At 44.0% G+C, this 21,935-nt stretch overlaps 1 protein-coding gene across 1 annotated transcript in view; it reads left to right on the forward strand.

Annotated features, from left to right (window-relative positions):
* The window catches only part of LOC128688152 (organic cation transporter protein), a 655,980-nt gene that overhangs the window by 600,992 nt on the left and 33,053 nt on the right, over positions 1–21,935 (forward strand). The window contains exon 13 of the mRNA XM_070087495.1: positions 11,480–11,664. Within this exon, the coding sequence (XP_069943596.1) occupies positions 11,480–11,664 (185 nt within the window). The remainder of the gene's footprint in view (positions 1–11,479; positions 11,665–21,935) is intronic.

Consider the following 21,935-nt stretch of genomic DNA (forward strand, 5'->3'; position numbering starts at 1 on the left):
CAAGAAGATAAAACTGAGCAAGAAAAACTATCGGACGCAGTAATAGTTAACAGTCCACTTTTTCCCAGTGATATGAACCAAACAAACAGTAAAGAAATTACTCTGCAGATCATAAAGGACCAAACAAGTGTTATTGTACCAGAGTCTGAAATAAAAGAAGCCAGATTACTAGGATCCCATGGCAGAAAAAGTGTTATGCTTAGATTCAACTCACATGATAGGAAAAAAGACTTAATTATTGCATCTATTAAAGTAAAGAAAGAGGTATACATAAACGAGTGTCTTACCAAAAAACGTCAGAACCTCCTGTATAGAGTCAGAAAACTTAAACGGGAGAATAATGACACAATACACCAATGCTTCACACGGGATGGGAAAATTCTAGTTAGGAAAACAAATGTAGGTCAACTGTACACAATCACGAACGAGAATGATCTATCACGATTTCTCAGGGATACTAATCTTACAGAGAATAACTAAACAATGTCCAACTTAAAAGTCTACGTAGTGTAGTGTATGTTTTGCTCCATTATTGTTCAAATTTCATTGTACAATCTCTTAGTATTTAAATAATCAACTACCTCATTTTGTGATTTTACTAGTAAGCATAAATCACCTTATGTGATTTTCTTATTTACTATTGTTCGCTTGAACATTAGCTGAATTGATACTTTCTCTGTCCATATTACTACCTCATATTTTTTTAAATACTATCAATTGATATTACTTACTAAAATTAATAAATATCATTTTTACTAAAATTTCAATTTACTCTTAACATTTTTGACATTTAATAACCATTACTTGTCTAATTACCTTTACCTGTTTTAATACCACATTTACTATCCTAGATTACTCTTAATTACCTTGTACTGCCATATAACCTCAAGTATAACTACCAGTGCAATATTGAATGAAATAAACATTACTATTTCACTTTTTTGTAATCATTATTACTTACTAAAATTTTATTAAACACCATATTTACTACCAGTCAATTTTACTTTTGTACATTAAACATTATTTTATACTTCCCATAACATTTTGTTGCCAAATTTTCAAGTTTTTATATTCAACCCCAACCTTGTATTATCCTTTGTACCTGTGTACCTGGGTACCTGTCTACCATCTTACTATCATATTATAACCAAGACATTACCATTGTGATTTTTTACTATTATTCTTTTGGTACTTTAATTGTGAATTTTATTTTGTCAATTTAAATCTATAGTTATAACCTTGATCTTGTCAACAACCCATACCAGACTCTAGTGCAATTGCAAGTACCATTTCAAATTGTATTTTTATATTATAAGTTTATATTATAATTCCTACCATCTGTCCATTTAACTTTGCTTACCATTACTTAATTTTAGTCCCTTTTATACTTTCTCCTTTATTTTAGCTTTATATAACTATCCTAGTTTATATATCCACAACTGTTAAAATAATCAAAGTGCTATTCTCAGGTGCTAAAGTAGAATAAGCTCACAATCTTGCCATTATATTCCAAAGCTCATTTATTCACAACCTATATTAGTCCCTTTTTATTATAATTTTAAACTATAATTATAACTTTAAAAAATTACCTTTATAGTACTACCTACTATCATATTCCCAAGCACTATTATATGATCATCACTTTATTTGTATTAGTCCCTTAGCTCATTATTTTACATTTGTTAAATAATTCAGGTGCTATTTTTTAGCTTAAGACTATTTACTTTGTTTTATACTTAATTCTAACTATAGATTCACTACAAATCTTATGATTACAAGCATTGATCCTGATACCAACCTCTTATTTAATGACTTAAATGAATCAAACAGTTACTGTAATTACTACACTGCAGAACAATCAAAGGCACTTCTCAGTGACAACAACAACATAACTATCTTTAACTACAATATCAGATCTTTAAGCAAGCATTACGATGACCTCATAGCATTACTAAATTCCTTACATGCCAATATGTCCATCATTACACTAACTGAAACCTGGCTAAAGCCTGATAGTACAGATGTCTATGCCATTCCTGGTTACACAGCCATACACAACTGTAGGCCAGACCAACAAGGGGGTGGCACAGCCATATACTACTCAGACCAACTAGAATGTATCACTAATACTTGCACAAGGGATGAACATGGGGAATATATAATAGCTAAATTCAAATCCAAATACCTACAAAAACCTCTCACATTGATAAACATCTACAGAGTTCCACAGTCAAACATTAGCCAATTTAGTCAAAATCTAGGAAGTATGATAACTGATGCACGCATGAACAAAGATCACTTACTACTCTCAGGTGACTTCAATATAAATCTCCTGCAAGACCAGGACCCACACGTTACTGAATTCACAAACACAATGAGTAACTGTATGTTACTACCAACAGTAACAAAACCTACAAGAGTTACAGAGACTAGTGTTTCCCTACTTGACCACATCTGGACCAACACCATATCCCCTTTAAAATCAGGCATAATTACAGATAATACCACAGACCACTACCCTACTTTCCTCATAACAACTCTTGGTAAACTACCCCAAGACACTACTAAAGTCACCTTCAGACTTCACAATGAGGCAGCCATTAATAACTTCGCAACAGCATTAGCAAACATTGATTGGCACACTGAGCTAGAAATCTATACAGATATTGACGAATGTATTAATAATTTTCTAAAAAAGACCCAATACCTCTATAACAAGCACTGCCCTAAAAAAACTAAACAGATGACAGCAAAGAGACTGAACAGTCCCTGGCTAACACCCAGCATTCTCAAATCCATAAATACAAAACACCAATATGAAAAACAGTACAGAATGGGTCACATAACCAGAGACCAAACAAAACGTTACTCGTCAATCCTAACCAGCCTGATAAGAAGGGCAAAAAAATTGTATTATGAGAACAGATTATCCAACTTACGAGGTGATATAAAAAAGACCTGGAAAACACTATCTGAAATTCTGGGAACAAAAAAGATATCACGAAATAGCGAAATAAAATTAGCAAAATCAGATGAACCCCAACTCCCACCAACAGAAACAGCAAACAGACTCAATGATTTCTTCTCCACTATAGGACAAAACCTTGCCCATAAAATCCCAAGCTCAGATACCCCACCAAATAACTACCTCACCGGCAACTACCCGAACACACTGTTCCTAGCTCCGACTAACCCATACGAAGTCTCCCTTATTATCAATGCACTAAAAAACAAGGCAGGAGATTTAAGTACCTTACCACCCTTTATATATAAAAAAGTGTCACAAGTGCTATCTCCAATCATTGCAACACTCTTTAACAAATCCATTGAATCCTCCACCTTCCCTACAGTACTCAAAATAGCAAGGGTCACCCCGATCCACAAAGGAGGAGACCAAACAGAGTTGAATAACTATAGGCCAATATCCAACTTACACCCTCTCTCAAAAATCTTTGAAAAACTAATTCACAAACGAATCTACTCCTACCTTATCTCCCAAAACATACTCAACCCCTGCCAATTTGGATTCAGGCCTAATAAAAATACTAATGATGCTATTATACACATGCTAGAACATATATACACTGCAATAGAAAAAAAAGAAGTCCCACTGGGGATCTTCATTGACTTACGTAAAGCTTTTGATACAGTTGACCATGACTTGCTCCACGTAAAATTGTCACACTATGGTATAAGAGGGCACTCCCTCAATTACCTCAAGTCATACCTCAGCAACAGAAGCCAATATGTGTACGCAAATGGGGCAAACTCTTCTGCGCAACCAATTACAGTTGGTGTCCCACAGGGAAGTGTCCTTGGCCCTCTTCTCTTTCTCCTATACATAAATGACCTTCCAAATGCTTCGCAATTACTCAAACCCACACTATTTGCAGATGACACTACATACGTCTTCTCTCACCCGAGCCCAGTCACACTAGCCAATACTGTAAATACCGAATTACAGAAAATATCTACCTGGATGAGGACTAACAAACTTACACTAAACATTGACAAAACCTACTTCATTCAGTTTGGTAACAGAGCTACAGATGTCCCTCTTAACATAATGATAAACGGATCACCTATCACAAAGCTAACAGAGGGAAAATTCTTAGGAATCCACCTTGATAATAGACTCAAATTTCATACACATATACAACAAATTTCTAAGAAAATTTCCAAGACTGTAGGCATACTATCGAAGATACGGTACTATGTTCCACAGTCAGCCCTCCTGGCCCTATATCACTCTCTTATTTACCCCTATCTCACCTATGGAATTTGTGCATGGGGCTCAACAACAGTTAACCATCTCAGACCACTAATTACCCAACAAAAGGCTGCAGTTAGAATGATAACAAATTCTCACTACAGGCAGCACACTCCACCAATATTCAATACACTAAACCTACTCACCATACAAAACATCCATACTTATTACTGCACCTATTACATACATAGAACACTTAACTCTGATATTAACCCTCCCCTCAAACATCTCCTTGCCAACCTCAACAGAACACATGACCATAACACAAGGCACAGATCACTCTTTGATGTTCCTCGTGTTCATCTCACACTATGCAAAAACTCAATGCACATAAAAGGCCCTAAAATCTGGAATTCATTACCTGTAAATATAAAAGAAACACTACCTGTTTATAAATTCAAGTCTCTACTCAAAGATCACTTACTCACCCAAAACCAAATAAATACTGAATAACTGAACCTTATAAATTGTATATCTTAAATGTTTCTCACAATTATATCACATAAATGTTAAACCTAAAACCCAATCTAACTTTATTATTTTTTAAATACACTACCTAACAGAATCCTTCATATGACCTGTCTTTGTAATACTCACTTGTGCTTTATAGTAATCTGTTTACATTAATGTTTTATCACTGACTTCATCATTGCTTAGTTAATCTTAAGTTAATTTTAAGCCAGCCCGTAATGCTATGCATAGTATAAGTGGCTTTGGCATACTGCTCTTATCTGTATTTTTTTTGTACCTCTGTATGTGTGCACAAATTTATAATAATAATAATAATAATAATAATAATAATAATACATTCAAGTTCATCAGAGTAGTATATAGCCGTTCCACCTCCTAATTGAGCTGCCAGGTATGGCATAGATGTTTGTAACATCATGTTTTAGTCATGTTTCAGTGAGAGTAATGATAGACGTACTGACATTTAGAGAACTGAGTACTGCCTGGAGGTCATCATAGTGTTTACTTAATGATCTGACATTATAGTTAAATACTGTTATGTTGTTATTAGCACTGAGTAGTGTCTTAGCCAGACTAGCAGTGTTAGTTAGTTAGTTTAATATGTTTATTATGCACCCCATACCCATCCTGTGGGCGGTAGTCACCCCATACCCATCCTGTGGGCGGTAGTCACCCCATACCCATCCTGTGGGCGGTAGTCAAAAGATTACAGAGGTACATAATTGGTCCAGGGACTGGACTCCAATAAAGGCAATTACTGTTAGGATCGTGTATGTCTTTTAATAAGAGGTTAATATCAGGATCAATGTTTGTAATCATATGACTAATGCAGGATTAAGGTTGTTTAACTAACAGAAAAGAAACTATTAACTATTAATAAGGGTTGATATAATGACTCTGACAAGTGTTAAATCAATATTGCACAACTTTTAGGAACCAGTGTTACAATGGAGGTAATATGAAAACTTATAAAAGGCAGTACAAAGTATTGGTATGTGAAGAATATTCTTAGAGAATATACACAGACTAAAATAATACTAAATAATACATAATAAAAAAAAGAGATAGTAAATATGGTATTAAACAAATATAGACAGTAAGATTTGACCTGTAGCACAAAATTTAAGCAAGTAATACACAGGATATGAGGTAGATGGTACTAACTAGTAAAAGATAGTACTAGTATTAGAATTTGCATGATAAGAACATAAGAAAGAAGGAACACACAACAGGCCTACTGGCCTATCCGAGGCAGGTCCAATTCTCCTACCAGCTTGAACTCACTGACCTAGTGACCTTAAGCTCACTGACCATCTGACATCACTGACCTAGTGAGGTCAGACACGTCACTTAAAGGAGGAGCACAGCATCCGACCTAATAGCACAAGCTAGTTAGGTCGAACTCACACCCACCCACACCCACTCATGTATTTATCCGACCTATTTTTAAAACTACACAACGTCTTAGCTTCTATGACGGTACTCGGGAATTTGTTCCACTCATCTACAACCCTATTACCAAACCAGTGCTTTCCTATATCCTTCCTCAATCCAATTTAAAACCATTGTTGCGAGTCCTGTCTATGTTAGATATTTTTAGCATGCTATTTACATCCCCTATATTCCATTTATACACCTCAGTCATATCATCCCTAATTCTACGCCTTTCTAGAGAGTGCAGATTCAGGGCCCTCAGTCTATCCTCATAAGGAAGATTTCTGATACATGGGATCAACTTTGTCATCCTCCTTTGTACGTTTTCCAGAGCATTTATATCCATTCTGTAATACGGTGACCAGAACTGAGCAGCATAATCTAAATGAGGCCTACCAAGGATACATAGAGTTGAAGAACAACCTGAGGACTTCTATTATTTATACTTCTTGATATGAAGCCAAGGATTCTGTTAGCTTTATTGCGAGCACTTATGCACTGTTGTCTTGGCTTCAGATTACTGCTAACCAGAACTCCTAAATCCTTTTCGCAATTCATAATATTAAGATCTACATTATTTAGTTTATATGTGACATGGTTATTTTCCTGTCCAACATTTAGAACTTTGCATTTGTCTATATTAAACTGCATCTGCCACTTCTCCGACCACTGCATCAGTCTATTCAAATCTTCCTGGAGTGTTCTAATGTCCTCATTAGAATGAATTGGACGGCTTATTTTGGTATCATCAGCATATTTGCTTATGTCGCTATTTATTCCCTCATCTATGTCGTTTGAGGAACACCGGTTGTGACGTGTCCCCATTTTGATTTCTCGCCATTTATGCAAACCCTCTGCTGCCTAATTGTCACCCATGCCTCTGCCCAGGAAAACATTTCTCTTCCTATTCCGTGTGCCTTAAGTTTCCTCAATAGTCTCTGATGTGGAACTCTATCGAAAGCCTTACTGAAGTCCATATACACAATATCATATTCAGTACCACCTCAAATACCTTAGTACCAGAAGAAAGTTAGTAAATTCGTAAGACAGGAACGCCCCTTTGTAAAACCGTGCTGAGATTCATAAATCAATTTATGCCTTTTAAGATGGCTACGAATTCCTTCGGCAATTATTGATTCCATAAATTTTCCCACTACGGAGGTAAGGCTTATTGGTCTATAGTTCGAAGCCTTGTAATTAGGTATTACATTTGCCATTTTCCACTTATCAGGCACTATGCCAGTTTGTAGTAATATATTGAAAAGATTAGCCAAAGGTATGCTAAGTTCCTCTTTACATTCCTTTAAAACACTTGCAAACAGTTCATCTGGCCCTGGGGATTTGTTAGGTTTTCATTTCTCTCTTTGTCTGAGGACCATGCCACTAGTTACCATAACTGTGCATAGTTTATTATCGTCCTGTTCTACATTATTTATTATTTAAAGAATTCTGCTAGTATCTTCCTGAGTAAAAACTGAGAGGAAGTAGGTATTGAAAAGTTCACATATTTGCTTATCACTGTCCGTGATCTGACCAGAGTTACTCTTAAGTAGGCCTATCTTGTCCCTAATCTTACTTCTGTATACATGAAAGAACCCTTTTGGGTTAGTCTTTGAATCCCTTGCAACTTTAGTCTCATAATCCCGTTTTGCTTTTCTTATTCCTTTTTCTTATTTCTCTCTTTAATTGAATATATTGATTTCTTAACTGCACTTCCCCTCTTTTGATACGCCTATATATACCTCTCTTTTGACCATTGAGATGTTTTAATCTATTATTTATTCATTTGGGATCATTTTTGTTAGATCTAATATCCCTACTCGGGACAAAAGTCGTCTGGGAAGCCAGCACTATGCTCTGAAATGCGTCATATTGGCAACCAACTCTACCTACCTAACACATAGTAAGGTCGTCCTAGTTTAGCTCACCCTACAATTAGAATATTATTACCTTGATTAGCAGGGGAGTCAGTGGTACCTTTAACCTCACTAACCACTGAAGTACACTCGTCCTGGAGAACAGAGAATCGATTTCCTACTTTCACATCTTCTTTATTAACCTTCCTTATCTTCCTTCTTCCTGAACTGTGAACCAGTTGCCACTTAAAGCGCCTGCAACACTTTAGCTCACTGCTGGTATCATTTTCCTCACCAGCTCCCACCATCTCACACTCCCAAGCACATCTAAGGTAAGGTTCAGCCTCCTGTTTTCCTCCTGAAGAAGTAGAACCTCCTTCAACACTTGAACCTGAGATTCCAAACACTACAGCAAGCCATGGTGCTCATGACACCTCACGCTAATTCCCAGACAGCTTAGGACAGTGACCACATACACTCCACGTAGAAAATAATGTTGAGGACCAATTAGTTCACCAGTCTCGGTAAGATTACCTTCTCTAAGGAAGCGGGAGAGATCATGCTCACTTGTGATAATATAAGTGGCTACTTCTGTTTTTCTCACTAGAATTTTCCCATCTTGAGTGAAGCACTGATGGATTTTGTCGCTTTTTTCCCGTTTAAGTTTTCCCAACCTACACAAATGGTTTTGACGTTATCTCGTCAGGCACTCATTGATGTACACTCCATTTTTTACTCTAATTGATGATTGAATTAGATCCTGTTTTTTATATATGAATGAAGTCTAATCATAACACTATGTTTATACCTTGTTATCGTAGTAATCGTGTTTCTTTAAGTTCGCTGTTGTGCACATTAACATTTAGGTAGTGTTTTATGATGGTGAGAGCGGTATCTCTCTAATTAACTTGTGTTATCTCACTGCTCAAGTGGGAACTCCTTATTATAACTGCACTAAACAACTTTTCTTTTTCTGTTTTGTTATCATGATAATCAAGGTAGTTATACCTTTTGTACTACCTCAATATTATCAATCTAGTTAATGATAATCGCTTCAGTTACCTAACTTTTATATCAGTATACAATAATGTATATTAAAATGTACTGTTCCATAACCTGTGTCAATATTAGTCAGTCTGCCTGAAATACCTAGGCCTGCTAGTGGCCTTCTTTGTAATTAATATTTTATAATATATAAACCACACATTGTAAACTTTGGAGCGAAATAAATATTTCTGTTTTCATGCATGACGTAAGAGGCAATTAAAATTCCTGGAGCAAGCAGCTACTAACTTCTTCTCCTGTATAATTACTAAATTTAAAAAGAAAAACGAAATTTTTTCTTTCTCGGTCACCTGCCTCAGTGGGATACAAACAGTTGGTTCAAAAAAAAAATAGAAGTACAAATCTTTATTTCAAAATTGCTGTATAAAATACAATAATATGAAGGCCATTAGGAAAAATCTCAGAGAAAAATTATAATTCGGCCTTAAGGAAATCCTAAATAATTCTGTGTTTCTAAAGAGACAATACCGGTTTGTGAATTATTAATGGGTTCTAAAATACCACTGATGTAAAACTGGAACATTGTACTTCAGCAGCCTGTTGTGATCTACAACATTGTACTTCAGCAGCCTGTTGTGCTCTACAACATTGTACTTCAGCAGCCTGTTGTGATCTACAACATCGTACTACAGCAGCCTGTTGTGATCTACAACATTGTACTTCAGCAGCCTGTTGTGATCTACAACATTGTACTTCAGCAGCCTGTTGTGCTCTACAACATTGTACTTCAGCAGCCTGTTGTGATCTACAACATTGTACTTCAGCAGCCTGTTGTGATCTACAACATTGTACTTCAGCAGCCTGTTGTGATCTACAACATTGTACTTCAGCAGCCTGTTGTGATCTACAACATTGTACTTCAGCAGCCTGTTGTGATCAACAACATTGTACTTCAGCAGCCTGTTGTGCTCTACAACATTGTACTTCAGCAGCCTGTTGTGATCAACAACATTGTACTTCAGCAGCCTGTTGTGATCTACAACATTGTACTTCAGCAGCCTGTTGTGATCTACAACATTGTACTTCAGCAGCCTGTTGTGATCTACAACATTGTACTTCAGCAGCCTGTTGTGATCTACAACATTGTACTTCAGCAGCCTGTTGTGCTCTACAACATTGTACTTCAGCAGCCTGTTGTGCTCTACAACATTGTACTTCAGCAGCCTGTTGTGATCAACAACATTGTACTTCAGCAGCCTGTTGTGATCTACAACATTGTACTTCAGCAGCCTGTTGTGCTCTACAACATTGTACTTCAGCAGCCTGTTGTGATCTACAACATTGTACTTCAGCAGCCTGTTGTGATCTACAACATTGTACTTCAGCAGCCTGTTGTGATCTACAACATTGTACTTCAGCAGCTTGTTGTGATCTACAACATTGTACTTCAGCAGCCTGTTGTGATCTACAACATTGTACTTCAGCAGCCTGTTGTGCTTTACAACATTGTACTTCAGCAGCCTGTTGTGATCTACAACATTGTACTTCAGCAGCCTGTTGTGATCTACAACATTGTACTTCAGCAGCCTGTTGTGATCTACAACATTGTACTTCAGCAGCCTGTTGTGATCTACAACATTGTACTTCAGCAGCCTGTTGTGCTCTACAACATTGTACTTCAGCAGCCTGTTGTGATCTACAACATAGTACTTCAGCAGCCTGTTGTGATCTACAACATTGTACTTCAGCAGCCTGTTGTGCTCTACAACATTGTACTTCAGCAGCCTGTTGTGATCTACAACATTGTACTTCAGCAGCCTGTTGTGATCTACAACATTGTACTTCAGCAGCCTGTTGTGCTCTACAACATTGTACTTCAGCAGCCTGTTGTGATCTACAACATTGTACTTCAGCAGCCTGTTGTGATCTACAACATTGTACTTCAGCAGCCTGTTGTGCTCTACAACATTGTACTTCAGCAGCCTGTTGTGCTGTTGGGTAATTAGTGGTCTGAGATGGTTTATTGTTGTTGCTCATAAAGGGCTCTAAGATCTGGAATTCATTGCCTGAACCAGTGAAAGGTCACTTGTCTGCCAATCAATTTAGAGCTATAATTAAACATCACCGTATCTCCCTAACTTAACTACACCAACACTATGCTATACCTAACAAAACCACTAAATGCATCTAAAGCGCCCAATATCATGTTTACACAATGACTTAATTGAAAGCCAACAAAAACATGGAACACCAAAAAGAGAGCACCGAATATGTCGAGTCCTTCTGTACACTGTTTCTTTTTTTACTATTCCTTTTTATGCTAATTAATATTTGTATGCTGTACTACACACACTGCTATATGTATGTATTGTACATTGTACAGCATTTATATTTACCTAATATTAATGATAAACTCGTGTACAGTATTTATTTGCTTTCTGAGGTCCGAGTGAAGTGAGGGTGTTGTTCTCTCTGCTGGGGAAGCTAGCAGTAACATCAGCATACCAACTGGCTTACCTCTACACAGGAGAGTTATACCCAACACAGCTCCGCTCACTGGCTATTAGTCTGGCTACTGTCTTCACTTCTGCTGGAGCAACAGCAGCACCATTCATTAATGATATACTGGTCAGTCAATTCATTTTTGTGTGTGTGTTACATATATTTATTTTCCATGATTACCTCTTTGTTTGTGATAACTAGTGTTACCTGGTGGTGGAGGTGTGATGACTTCAATCCACCACATCCTGGTGGTGGAGGTGTGGTGACTTCCCTTCACCACATCCTGATGGTGGAAGTGTGGAGACTTCTCTTCACCACATCCTGGTGGTGGCGGTGTGGTGACTTCAATCCACCACATCCTGATTGTGGAGGTGTGGTAACTTCCTCCACCACATCCTGATGGTAGAGGTGTGGTGACTTCCCTCCAGCACATCCTGGTGGTGCAGGTGTGGTGACTTCACTCCACCACATCCTGGTGGTGGAGGTGTGGTGTCTTCCCTCCACCACATCCTGGTGGTGGAGGTGTGGTGACTTCACTCCACCACATCCTGGTGGTGGAGGTGTGGTGACTTCCCTCCAGGAGCAGGAGTAAACTGGAGAGAAAAAGACGCTCCCTCTACAGAAGACGACGAAGAGTCACTGAGCTCCTCAGGAGTGCTAGAATATCTGATACACGAAAGGAGGCGCTGACCAGGGAAGTGGAAGCTATCGAACTTAAGCTAAATGACTCTTACAGGAACCAGGAGAGGCAGGAGGAGCTTAAAGCTATTAGTGAAATTGAAAGAAATTCAAAATATTTCTTTTCATATGCCAAAAACAAGGCAAATACCACATCTAGTATCGGGCCCTTACTCAGACAGGATGGGACTTACACAGATGACAACAAGGAAATGAGTGAAATATTGAAATCCCAGTACGACTCTGTGTTTAGTGAACCACTAATCGGTCTGAGGATCGACGACCCAAATGATTTCTTCATGAATGAGCCTCAAAACTCCATAAATGTATGCCAGATTTCCGACATTACCCTAACTCCGATAGATTTCGAAAAAGCCATTGACAACATGCCTATGCACTCAGCCCCGGGCCCAGACTCGTGGAACTCTGTTTTCATTAAGAACTGCAAGAAACCCCTCTCGCATGCCCTAAGTACACTATGGAGGAGGAGCTTGGACATGGGTGAAATTCCACAGTCACTTAAAACAACGGATATAGCCCCAATCCATAAAGGTGGCAGCAAAGCATTAGCTAAGAACTATAGACCAATAGCTCTGACGTCCCACATCATAAAAATCTTTGAAAGAGTGCTAAGAAGCAGGATTGCAAATCACCTGGATTCCCAAAATCTGCACAATCCAGGGCAACATGGGTTCAGGGCAGGTCGCTCCTGCCTCTCACAACTACTGGATCACTATGACATGGCCTTGGATGCACTGGAAGAAAATCAGAATGCAGATGTAATATACACAGACTTTGCAAAAGCATTTGACAAATGCGATCATGGCGTAATAGCCCATAAAATACGTGCTAAAGGAATAACTGGGAAAGTGGGGAGATGGATCTTCAACTTCCTAACAAATCGAACACAAAGAGTAGTGGTCAACAGAGTTAAATCGGAGGCTGCCATAGTGAAGAGCTCTGTTCCACAAGGCACAGTACTCACCCCCATCTTATTCCTTATCCTCATATCAGACATAAACAAAGATATACACCACAGCACCGTATCATCCTTTGCGGATGATACTAGGATCTGCATGAGGCTGTCATCTGCTAAGGACGCGGTTAACCTCCAAGAAGATATAAACAAAGTTTTCCAGTGGGCAACGGTAAACAATATGATGTTCAATGAGGACAAATTCCAACTACTCCGTTATGGAAAACTGGAGGAGATAATAACTAGAACAGAGTATACTACTGACTCCGGCCATACAATAGAGCGGAAAAATAATGTAAGGGACCTGGGAGTAGTAATGTCTGAGGATCTTACTTTCAAGGATCACATCAGTGCCACGATCGCACGTGCAAAGAAAATGATAGGATGGATAATGAGAACTTTCAAAACGAGAGATGCCAAGCCAATGATGATCCTTTTCAAATCACTTGTTCTCTCTAGGTTGGAATACTGCTGTACATTAACATCTCCATTCAAAACAGGTGAAATCGCAGATCTAGAGAGTGTACAGAGATCCTTTACTGCATGTATAAGTTCTGTCAAGCACCTTAACTACTGGGAACGCTTAGAAGCACTTGACTTGTACTCGTTGGAACGCAGGAGGGAGAGATATATCATAATCTACACTTGGAAAATCTTGGAAGGAATGGTCCCAAATCTGCACACAGAAATCACTTCCTATGAAAGTAAAAGACTGGGCAGGCGATGCAAAATGCCCCCAATAAAAAGTAGGGGCACCATTGGTACACTAAGGGAAAACACCATAAGTGTCCGGGGCCCAAAACTGTTCAACAGCCTCCCATCAAGCATTAGGGGAATTGCCAATAAACCCCTGGCTGCCTTCAAGAGAGAGCTGGTCAGATACCTAAAATCAGTGCCGGATCAGCCGGGCTGTGGCTCGTACGTTGGACTGCGTGCGGCCAGCAGTAACAGCCTAGTTGATCAGGCCCTGATCCATCGGGAGGCCTGGTCATGGACCGGGCCGCGGGGGCGTTGATCCCCGGAATAACCTCCAGGTAACCTCCAGGTAACCTCATCCTGATGGTGGAGGTGTGGTGACTTCCCTCCACCACATCCTGGTGGTGGAGGTGTAGTGACTTCTCTTCACCACATCCTGGTGGTGGCGGTGTGGTGACTTCCCTCCACCACATCCTGGTGGTGGAGGTATGGTGACTTCACTCCACCACATCCTGGTGGTGGAGGTGTGGTGACTTCAATCCACCACATCCTGATGGTGGAGGTGTGGTGACTTCCCTCCACCATATCCTGGTGGTGGAGGTGTGGTGACTTCCCTCCACCACATCCTGGTGGTGGAGGTGTGGTGACTTCCCTCCACCACATCCTGGTGATGGAGATGTGGTGACTTCCCTACACCACATCCTGGTGGTGGAGGTGTGGTGACTTCACTCCACCACATCCTGGTGGTGGAGGTGTGGTGACTTCACTCCACCACATCCTGGTGGTGGAGGTGTGGTGTCTTCCCTCCACCACATCCTGGTGGTGGAGGTGTGGTGACTTCACTCCACCACGTCCTGGTGGTGGAGGTGTGGTGACTTCCCTCCACCTCATCCTGATGGTGGAGGTGTGGTGACTTCCCTCCACCACATCTTGATGGTGGAGGTGTGGTGACTTCCCTCCACCACATCCTGGTGGTGGAGGTGTAGTGACTTCTCTTCACCACATCCTGGTGGTGGCGGTGTGGTGAATTCAGTCCACCACATCCTGATGGTGAAGCTGTGGTGACTTCCTTCCACCACATTCTGGTGGTGGAGGTGTGGTGACTTCTCTTCACCGCATCCTGGTGGTGGAGGTGTGGTGACTTCTCTTCACCACATCCTGGTGGTGGAGGTGTGGTGACTTCTCTTCACCGCATCCTGGTGGTGGAGGTGTGGTGACTTCTCTTCACCACATCCTGGTGGTGGAGGTGTGGTGACTTCCCTCCACCACATCCTGGTGGTGGAGGTGTGGAGACTTCTCTTCACCACATCCTGGTGGTGGCGGTGTGGTGACTTCCCTCCACCACATCCTGGTGGTGGAGGTGTGGTGACTTTCCTCCACCACATCCTGGTGGTGGAGGTGTGACTTCCCTCCACCACATCCTGGTGGTGGAGGTGTGGTGACTTCCCTCCACCACATCCTGGTGTTGGAGGTGTGGTGACTTGACTTCACCACATCCTGATGGTGAAGGTGTGGTGACATCACTCCACCATATCCTGGTGGTGGAGGTGTGATGACTTCACTCCACCACATCCTGATGGTGGAGGTTTGGTGACTCCCCTCCACCACATCCTGATGGTGGAGGTTTGGTGACTCCCCTCCACCACATCCTGGTGTTGGAGGTGTGGTGACTTCAATCCACCACATCCTGATGGTGGAGGTGTGGTGATTTCCCTCCTCCACATTCTGATGGTGGAGTTGTGGTGACATCCCTCCACCACATCCTGCTGGTGGAGGTGTGGTGACTTCACTCCACCACACCCTGATGGTGGAGGTGTTTACCTGGAGTTTACCTGGAGAGAGTTCCGGGGGTCAACGCCCCCGCGGCCCGGTCTGTGACCAGGCCTCCTGGTGGATCAGAGCCTGATCAACCAGGCTGTTACTGCTGGCTGCACGCAAACCAACGTACGAGCCACAGCCCGGCTGATCAGGAACCGACTTTAGGTGCTTGTCCAGTGCCAGCTTGAAGACTGCCAGGGGTCTGTTGGTAATCGCCCTTATGTTTGCTGGGAGGCAGTTGAACAGTCTCGGGCCCCTAACACTTATTGTATGGTCTCTTAACGTGCTAGTGACACCCCTGCTTTTCATTGGGGGAATGTTGCATCGTCTGCCAAGTCTTTTGCTTTCGTAGTGAGTGATTTTCGTGAGCAAGTTCGGTACTAGTCCCTCTAGGATTTTCCAGGTGTATATAATCATGTATCTCTCCCGCCTGCGTTCCAGGGAGTACAGGTTAAAGAACTTAAAGCGTTCCCAGTAATTGAGGTGTTTTATCTCCGTTATGCGCGCCGTGAAGATCCTCTGTACATTTTCTAGGTCAGCAATTTCACCTGCCTTGAAAGGTGCTGTTAGTGTGCAGCAATATTCCAGCCTAGATAGAACAAGCGACCTGAAGAGTGTCATCATGGCCCGGTGGCCCGGTGGCCTGGTGGCTAAAGCTCCCGCTTCACACACGGAGGGCCCGGGTTCGATTCCCGGCGGGTGGAAACATTTCGACACGTTTCCTTACACCTGTTGTCCTGTTCACCTAGCAGCAAATAGGTACCTGGGTGTTAGTCGACTGGTGTGGGTCGCATCCTGGGGGACAAGATTAAGGACCCCAATGGAAATAAGTTAGACAGTCCTCGATGACGCACTGACTTTCTTGGGTTATCCTGGGTGGCTAACCCTCCGGGGTTAAAAATCCGAACGAAATCTTATCTTATCTTATCTCTCCCGCCTGCGTTCCAGGGAATACAAGTTCAGGAACCTCAAGCGCTCCCAGTAATTGAGGTGCTTTATCTCCGTTATGCGCGCCGTGAAGGTTCTCTGTTCATTTTCTAGGTCAGCAATTTCACCTGCCTTGAAAGGTGCTGTTAGTGTGCAGCAATATTCCAGCCTAGATAGAACAAGTGACCAGAAGAGTGTCATCATGGGTTTGGCATCCCTCGTTTTGAAGGTTCTCATTATCCATCCTGTCATTTTTCTAGCAGATGCGATCGACACAATGTTATGGTCCTTGAAGGTGAGATCCTCCGACATGATCACTCCCAGGTCTTTGACGTTGGTGTTTCGCTCTATTTTGTGGCCAGAATTTGTTTTGTACTCTGATGAAGATTTAATTTCCTCGTGTTTACCATATCTGAGTAATTGAAATTTCTCATCGTTGAACTTCATATTGTTTTCTGCAGCCCACTGAAAGATTTGGTTGACGTCCGCCTGGAGCCTTGCAGTGTCTGCAATGGAAGACACTGTCATGCAGATTCGGGTGTCATCTGCAAAGGAAGACACGGTGCTGTGGCTGACATCCTTGTCTATGTCAGATATGAGGATGAGGAACTAGATGGGAGCGAGTACTGTGCCTTGTGGAACAGAGCTTTTCACCGTGCCTGCCTCGGACTTTACTCTGTTGACTACTACTCTGTGTTCTGTTAGTGAGGAAATTATAGATCCATCGACCGACTTTTCCTGTTATTCCTTAAGCACGCATTTTGTGCGCTATTACGCCATGGTCACACTTGTCGAAGGCTTTTGCAAAGTCTGTACATATTACATCTGCATTCTTTTTGTCTTCTAGTGCATCTAGGACCTTGTCGTAGTGATCCAATAGTTGAGACAGACAGGAGCGACCTGTTCTAAACCCATGTTGCCCTGGGTTGTGGTGACTTCCCTCCATCACATCCTGGTTGTGGAGATGTAGTGACTTCACTTCACCATATCCTGGTGGTGGAGGTGTGATGACTTCCCTCCACCACATCCTGGTATTGGAGGTGTGGTGACTCCCCTCCACCACATCCTGATGGTGGAGGTGTGGTGACTTTCCTCCACTACATCCTGGTAGTAGAGGTGTGGTGACTTCCCTCCATCACATCCTAAAGGTGGAGGTGTGGTGACATCACTCCACCACATCTTGGTGGTGGAGGTGTGGTGACATCACTCCACCACATCCTGGTGGTGGAGGTGGGGTGACTTTCCTCCACAATATCCTGGTGGTGTAGGTGTGGTGACTTCCTTCCACCACATCCTGATGGTGGAGGTGTGGTGACTTCAATCCACCACATCCTGATGGTGGAGGTGTGGTGACTTCCCTCCACCACATCCTGGTGGTGGAGGTGTGGTGACTTCCCTCCACCACATCCTGGTGGTGGAGATGTGGTGACTTCCCTCCACCACATCTTGGTGGTGGAGGTGTGGTGACTTCACTCCACCACATCCTGGTGGTGGAGGTGTGGTGTCTTCCCTCCACCACATGCTGGTGGTGGAGGTGTGGTGACTTCACTCCACCACATCCTGGTGGTGGAGGTGTGGTGACTTCCCTCCACCTCATCCTGATGGTGGAGGTGTGGTGACTTCCCTCCACCACATCTTGATGGTGGAGGTGTGGTGACTTCCCTCCACCACATCCTGGTGGTGGAGGTGTAGTGACTTCTCTTCACCACATCCTGGTGGTGGCGGTGTGGTGACTTCCCTCCACCACATCCTGGTGGTGGAGGTATGGTGACTTCACTCCACCACATCCTGGTGGTGGAGGTGTGGTGACTTCACTCCAACACGTCCTGGTGGTGAAGGTGTGGTGACTACCCTCCACCACATCCTGATGGTGGAGATGTGGTGACTTTCCTCCACCACATCCTGGTGGTGGAGGTGTGGTGACTTCCCTCCAACACATCCTGATGGTGGAGGTGTGGTGACATCACTCCACCATGTCCTGGTGGTGGAGGTGTGATGACTTTACTCCACCACATCCTGATGGTGGAGGTGTAGTGACTTCTCTTCACCACATCCTGGTGGTGGAGGTATGGTGACTTCACTCCACCACATCCTGGTGGTGGAGGTGTGGTGACTTCCCTCCACCACATCCTGATGGTGGAAATGTGGTGACTTTCCTCCACCACATCCTGGTGCTGGAGGTGTGGTGACTTCCCTCCACCACATCCTGATGGTGGAGGTGTGGTGACTTCCCTCCACCACATCCTGGTGTTGGAGGTGTGGTGACTTGACTTCACCACATCCTGATGGTGGAGGTGTGGTGACATCACTCCACCATGTCCTGGTGGTGGAGGTGTGATAGACTTCACTCCACCACATCCTGATGGTGGAGGTTTGGTGACTCCCCTCCACCACATCCTGGTATTGGAGGTGTGGTGACTTCAATCCACCACATCCTGATGGTGGAGATGTGGTGACTTCACTCCTCCACATTCTGATCGTGGAGTTGTGGTGACATCCCTCCACCACATCCTGCTGGTGGAGGTGTGGTGACTTCACTCCACCACACCCTGATGGTGGAGGTGTGGTGACTTCCCTCCACTGCATCCTGGTGGTGGAGGTGTGGTGACTTCACTTCACCATATCCTGGTGGTGGAGGTGTGATGACTTCCCTCCACCACATCCTCGTGGTGAAGGTGTGGGGACTTCCCTCAACCACATCCTGATGGTGGAGGTGTGGTGACTTCCCTCCACCACATCCTGGTGGTAGAGGTGTGGTGACTTCCCTCCACCACATCCTGATGGTGGAGGTGTGGTGACATCATTCCACCACATCTTGGTGGTGGAGGTGTGGTGACGTCACTCCACCACATCCTGGTGGTGGAGGTGTGGTGACTTTCCTCCACCACATCCTGGTGGTGGAGGTGTGGTGACTTCCCTTCACCACATCCTGATGGTGGAGGTGTGGTGACTTCCCTCCACCACATTCTGGTGGTGGAGGTGTGGTGACTTGACTCCACCACATCCTGATGGTGGAGGTGTGGTGGCATTACTCTACCATATCCTGGTGGTGGAGGTGTGGTGACGTCACTCCACCACATCCTGGTGGTGGAGGTGTGGTGACTTTCCTCCACCACATCCTGGTGGTGGAGGTGTGGTGACTTCCCTTCACCACATCCTGATGATGGATGTGTGTTGACTTCCCTCCACCACATCCTGGTGGTGGAGGTGTGGTGACTTGACTCCACCACATCCTGATGGTGGAGGTGTGGTGGCATTACTCCACCATATCCTGGTGGTGGAGGTGTGGTGACTTCTCTCCACCACATCCTGACGGTGGAGGTTTGGTGACTTCCCTCCACCACATCCTGGTGGTGGAGGTGTAGTGACTTCAATCCACCACATCCTGATGGTTGAGGTGTGGTGATTTCCCTCCACCACATCCTGGTGGTGGAGGTGTGGTGACTTCCCTCCTCCACATCCTGGTGGTGGAGGTGTGGTGACTTCCCTCCACCTCATCCTGGTGGTGGAGATGTGGTGACTTCCATCCACCACATCTTGGTGGTGGAGGTGTGGTGACTTCACTCCACCACATCCTCGTGGTGGAGGTGTGGTGTCTTCCCTCCACCACATCCTGGTGGTGGAGGTGTGGTGACTTCACTCCACCACATCCTGGTGGTGGAGGTGTGGTGACTTCCCTCCACCTCATCCTGATGGTGGAGGTGTGGTTACTTCCCTTCACCACATCTTGATGGTGGAGGTGTGGTGACTTCCCTCCACCACATCCTGGTGGTGGAGGTGTAGTAACTTTTCTTCACCACATCCTGGTGGTGGCGGTGTGGTGACTTCCCTCCACCACATCCTGGTGGTGGAGGTATGTTGGCTTCAGTCCACGACATCCTGGTGGTGGAAGTGTGGTGACTTCCCTCCACCACATCCTGATGGTGGAGGTGTGGTGACTTCCCTCCACCACATCTTGGTGGTGGAGGTGTGGTAACTTTCCTCCACCACATCCAGGTGGTGGAGGTGTGGTGACTTCCCTCCACCACATCCTGATGGTGGAGGTGTGGTGACTTCCCTCCACCACATCCTGGTGGTGGAGGTGTGGTGACTTGACTCCACCACTTCCTGATGATGGAGGTGTGGTGGCATTACTCCACCATATCCTGGTGGTGGAGGTGTGGTGACTTCACTCCACCACATCCTGACGGTGGAGGTTTGGTGACTTCCCTCCACCACATCCTCTTGGTGGAGGTGTGGTGACTTCAATCCACCACATCCTGATGGTGGAGGTATGGTGACTTCCCTCCACCACATCCTGGTGGTGGAGGTGTGGTGACTTCCCTCCACCACATCCTGGTGGTGGAGGTGTGGTGACTTCCCTCCACCACATCCTGATAGTGAAGATGTTGTGACTTCCCTCCACCACATCCTGGTGGTGAAGGTGTGGTGACTTCACTCCACCACATCCTGGTGATGGAGGTGTGGTGTCTTCCCTGCACCACATCCTGGTGGTGGAGGTGTGGTGACTTCACTCCACCACGTCCTGGTGGTGGAGGTGTGGTGACTTCCCTCCACCTCATCCTGATAGTGGAGGTGTGGTGACTTCCCTCCACCACATCTTGATGGTGGAAGTGTGGTGACTTCCCTCCACCACATGCTGGTGGTGGAGGTGTAGTGACTTCTTTTCACCACATCATGGTGGCGGCGGTGTGGTGACTTCTCTTCACCGCATCCTGGTTGTGGAAGTGTGATGACTTCTCTTCACCACATCCTGGTGGTGGAGGTGTGGTGACTTCCCTTCACCACATCCTGATGGTGGAAGTGTGGTGACTTCCCTCCACCATCCTGGTTGTGGAGGTGTGGAGACTTCTCTTCACCACATCCTGGTGGTGGCGGTTTGGTGAGTTCCCTCCACCACATCCTGGTGGTAGAGGTGTGGTGACTTCCCTCCACCACATCCTGATGGTGGAGGTGTGGTGACATCATTCCACCACATCCTGGTGGTGGAGGTGTGGTGACGTCACTCCACCACATCCTGGTGGTGGAAGTGTGATGACTTCCCTCCACCATCCTGGTTGTGGAGGTGTGGAGACTTCTCTTCACCACATCCTGGTGGTGGCGGTGTGGTGACGTCCCTCCACCACATCTTGGTGGTGGAAGTGTGGTGACTTCCCTCCACCACATCATGGTGGTGGAGGTGTGGTGACTTCCCTCCACCACATCATGGTGGTGGAGGTGTGGTGACTTCCCTCCACCACATCATGGTGGTGGAGGTGTGGTGACTTCCCTCCACCACATCATGGTGGTGGAGGTGTGGTGA

The sequence above is a fragment of the Cherax quadricarinatus genome, chromosome 2 (assembly GCF_038502225.1).
Source record: "Cherax quadricarinatus isolate ZL_2023a chromosome 2, ASM3850222v1, whole genome shotgun sequence".
NCBI classification, from domain to species: Eukaryota; Metazoa; Arthropoda; class Malacostraca; order Decapoda; family Parastacidae; genus Cherax; species Cherax quadricarinatus.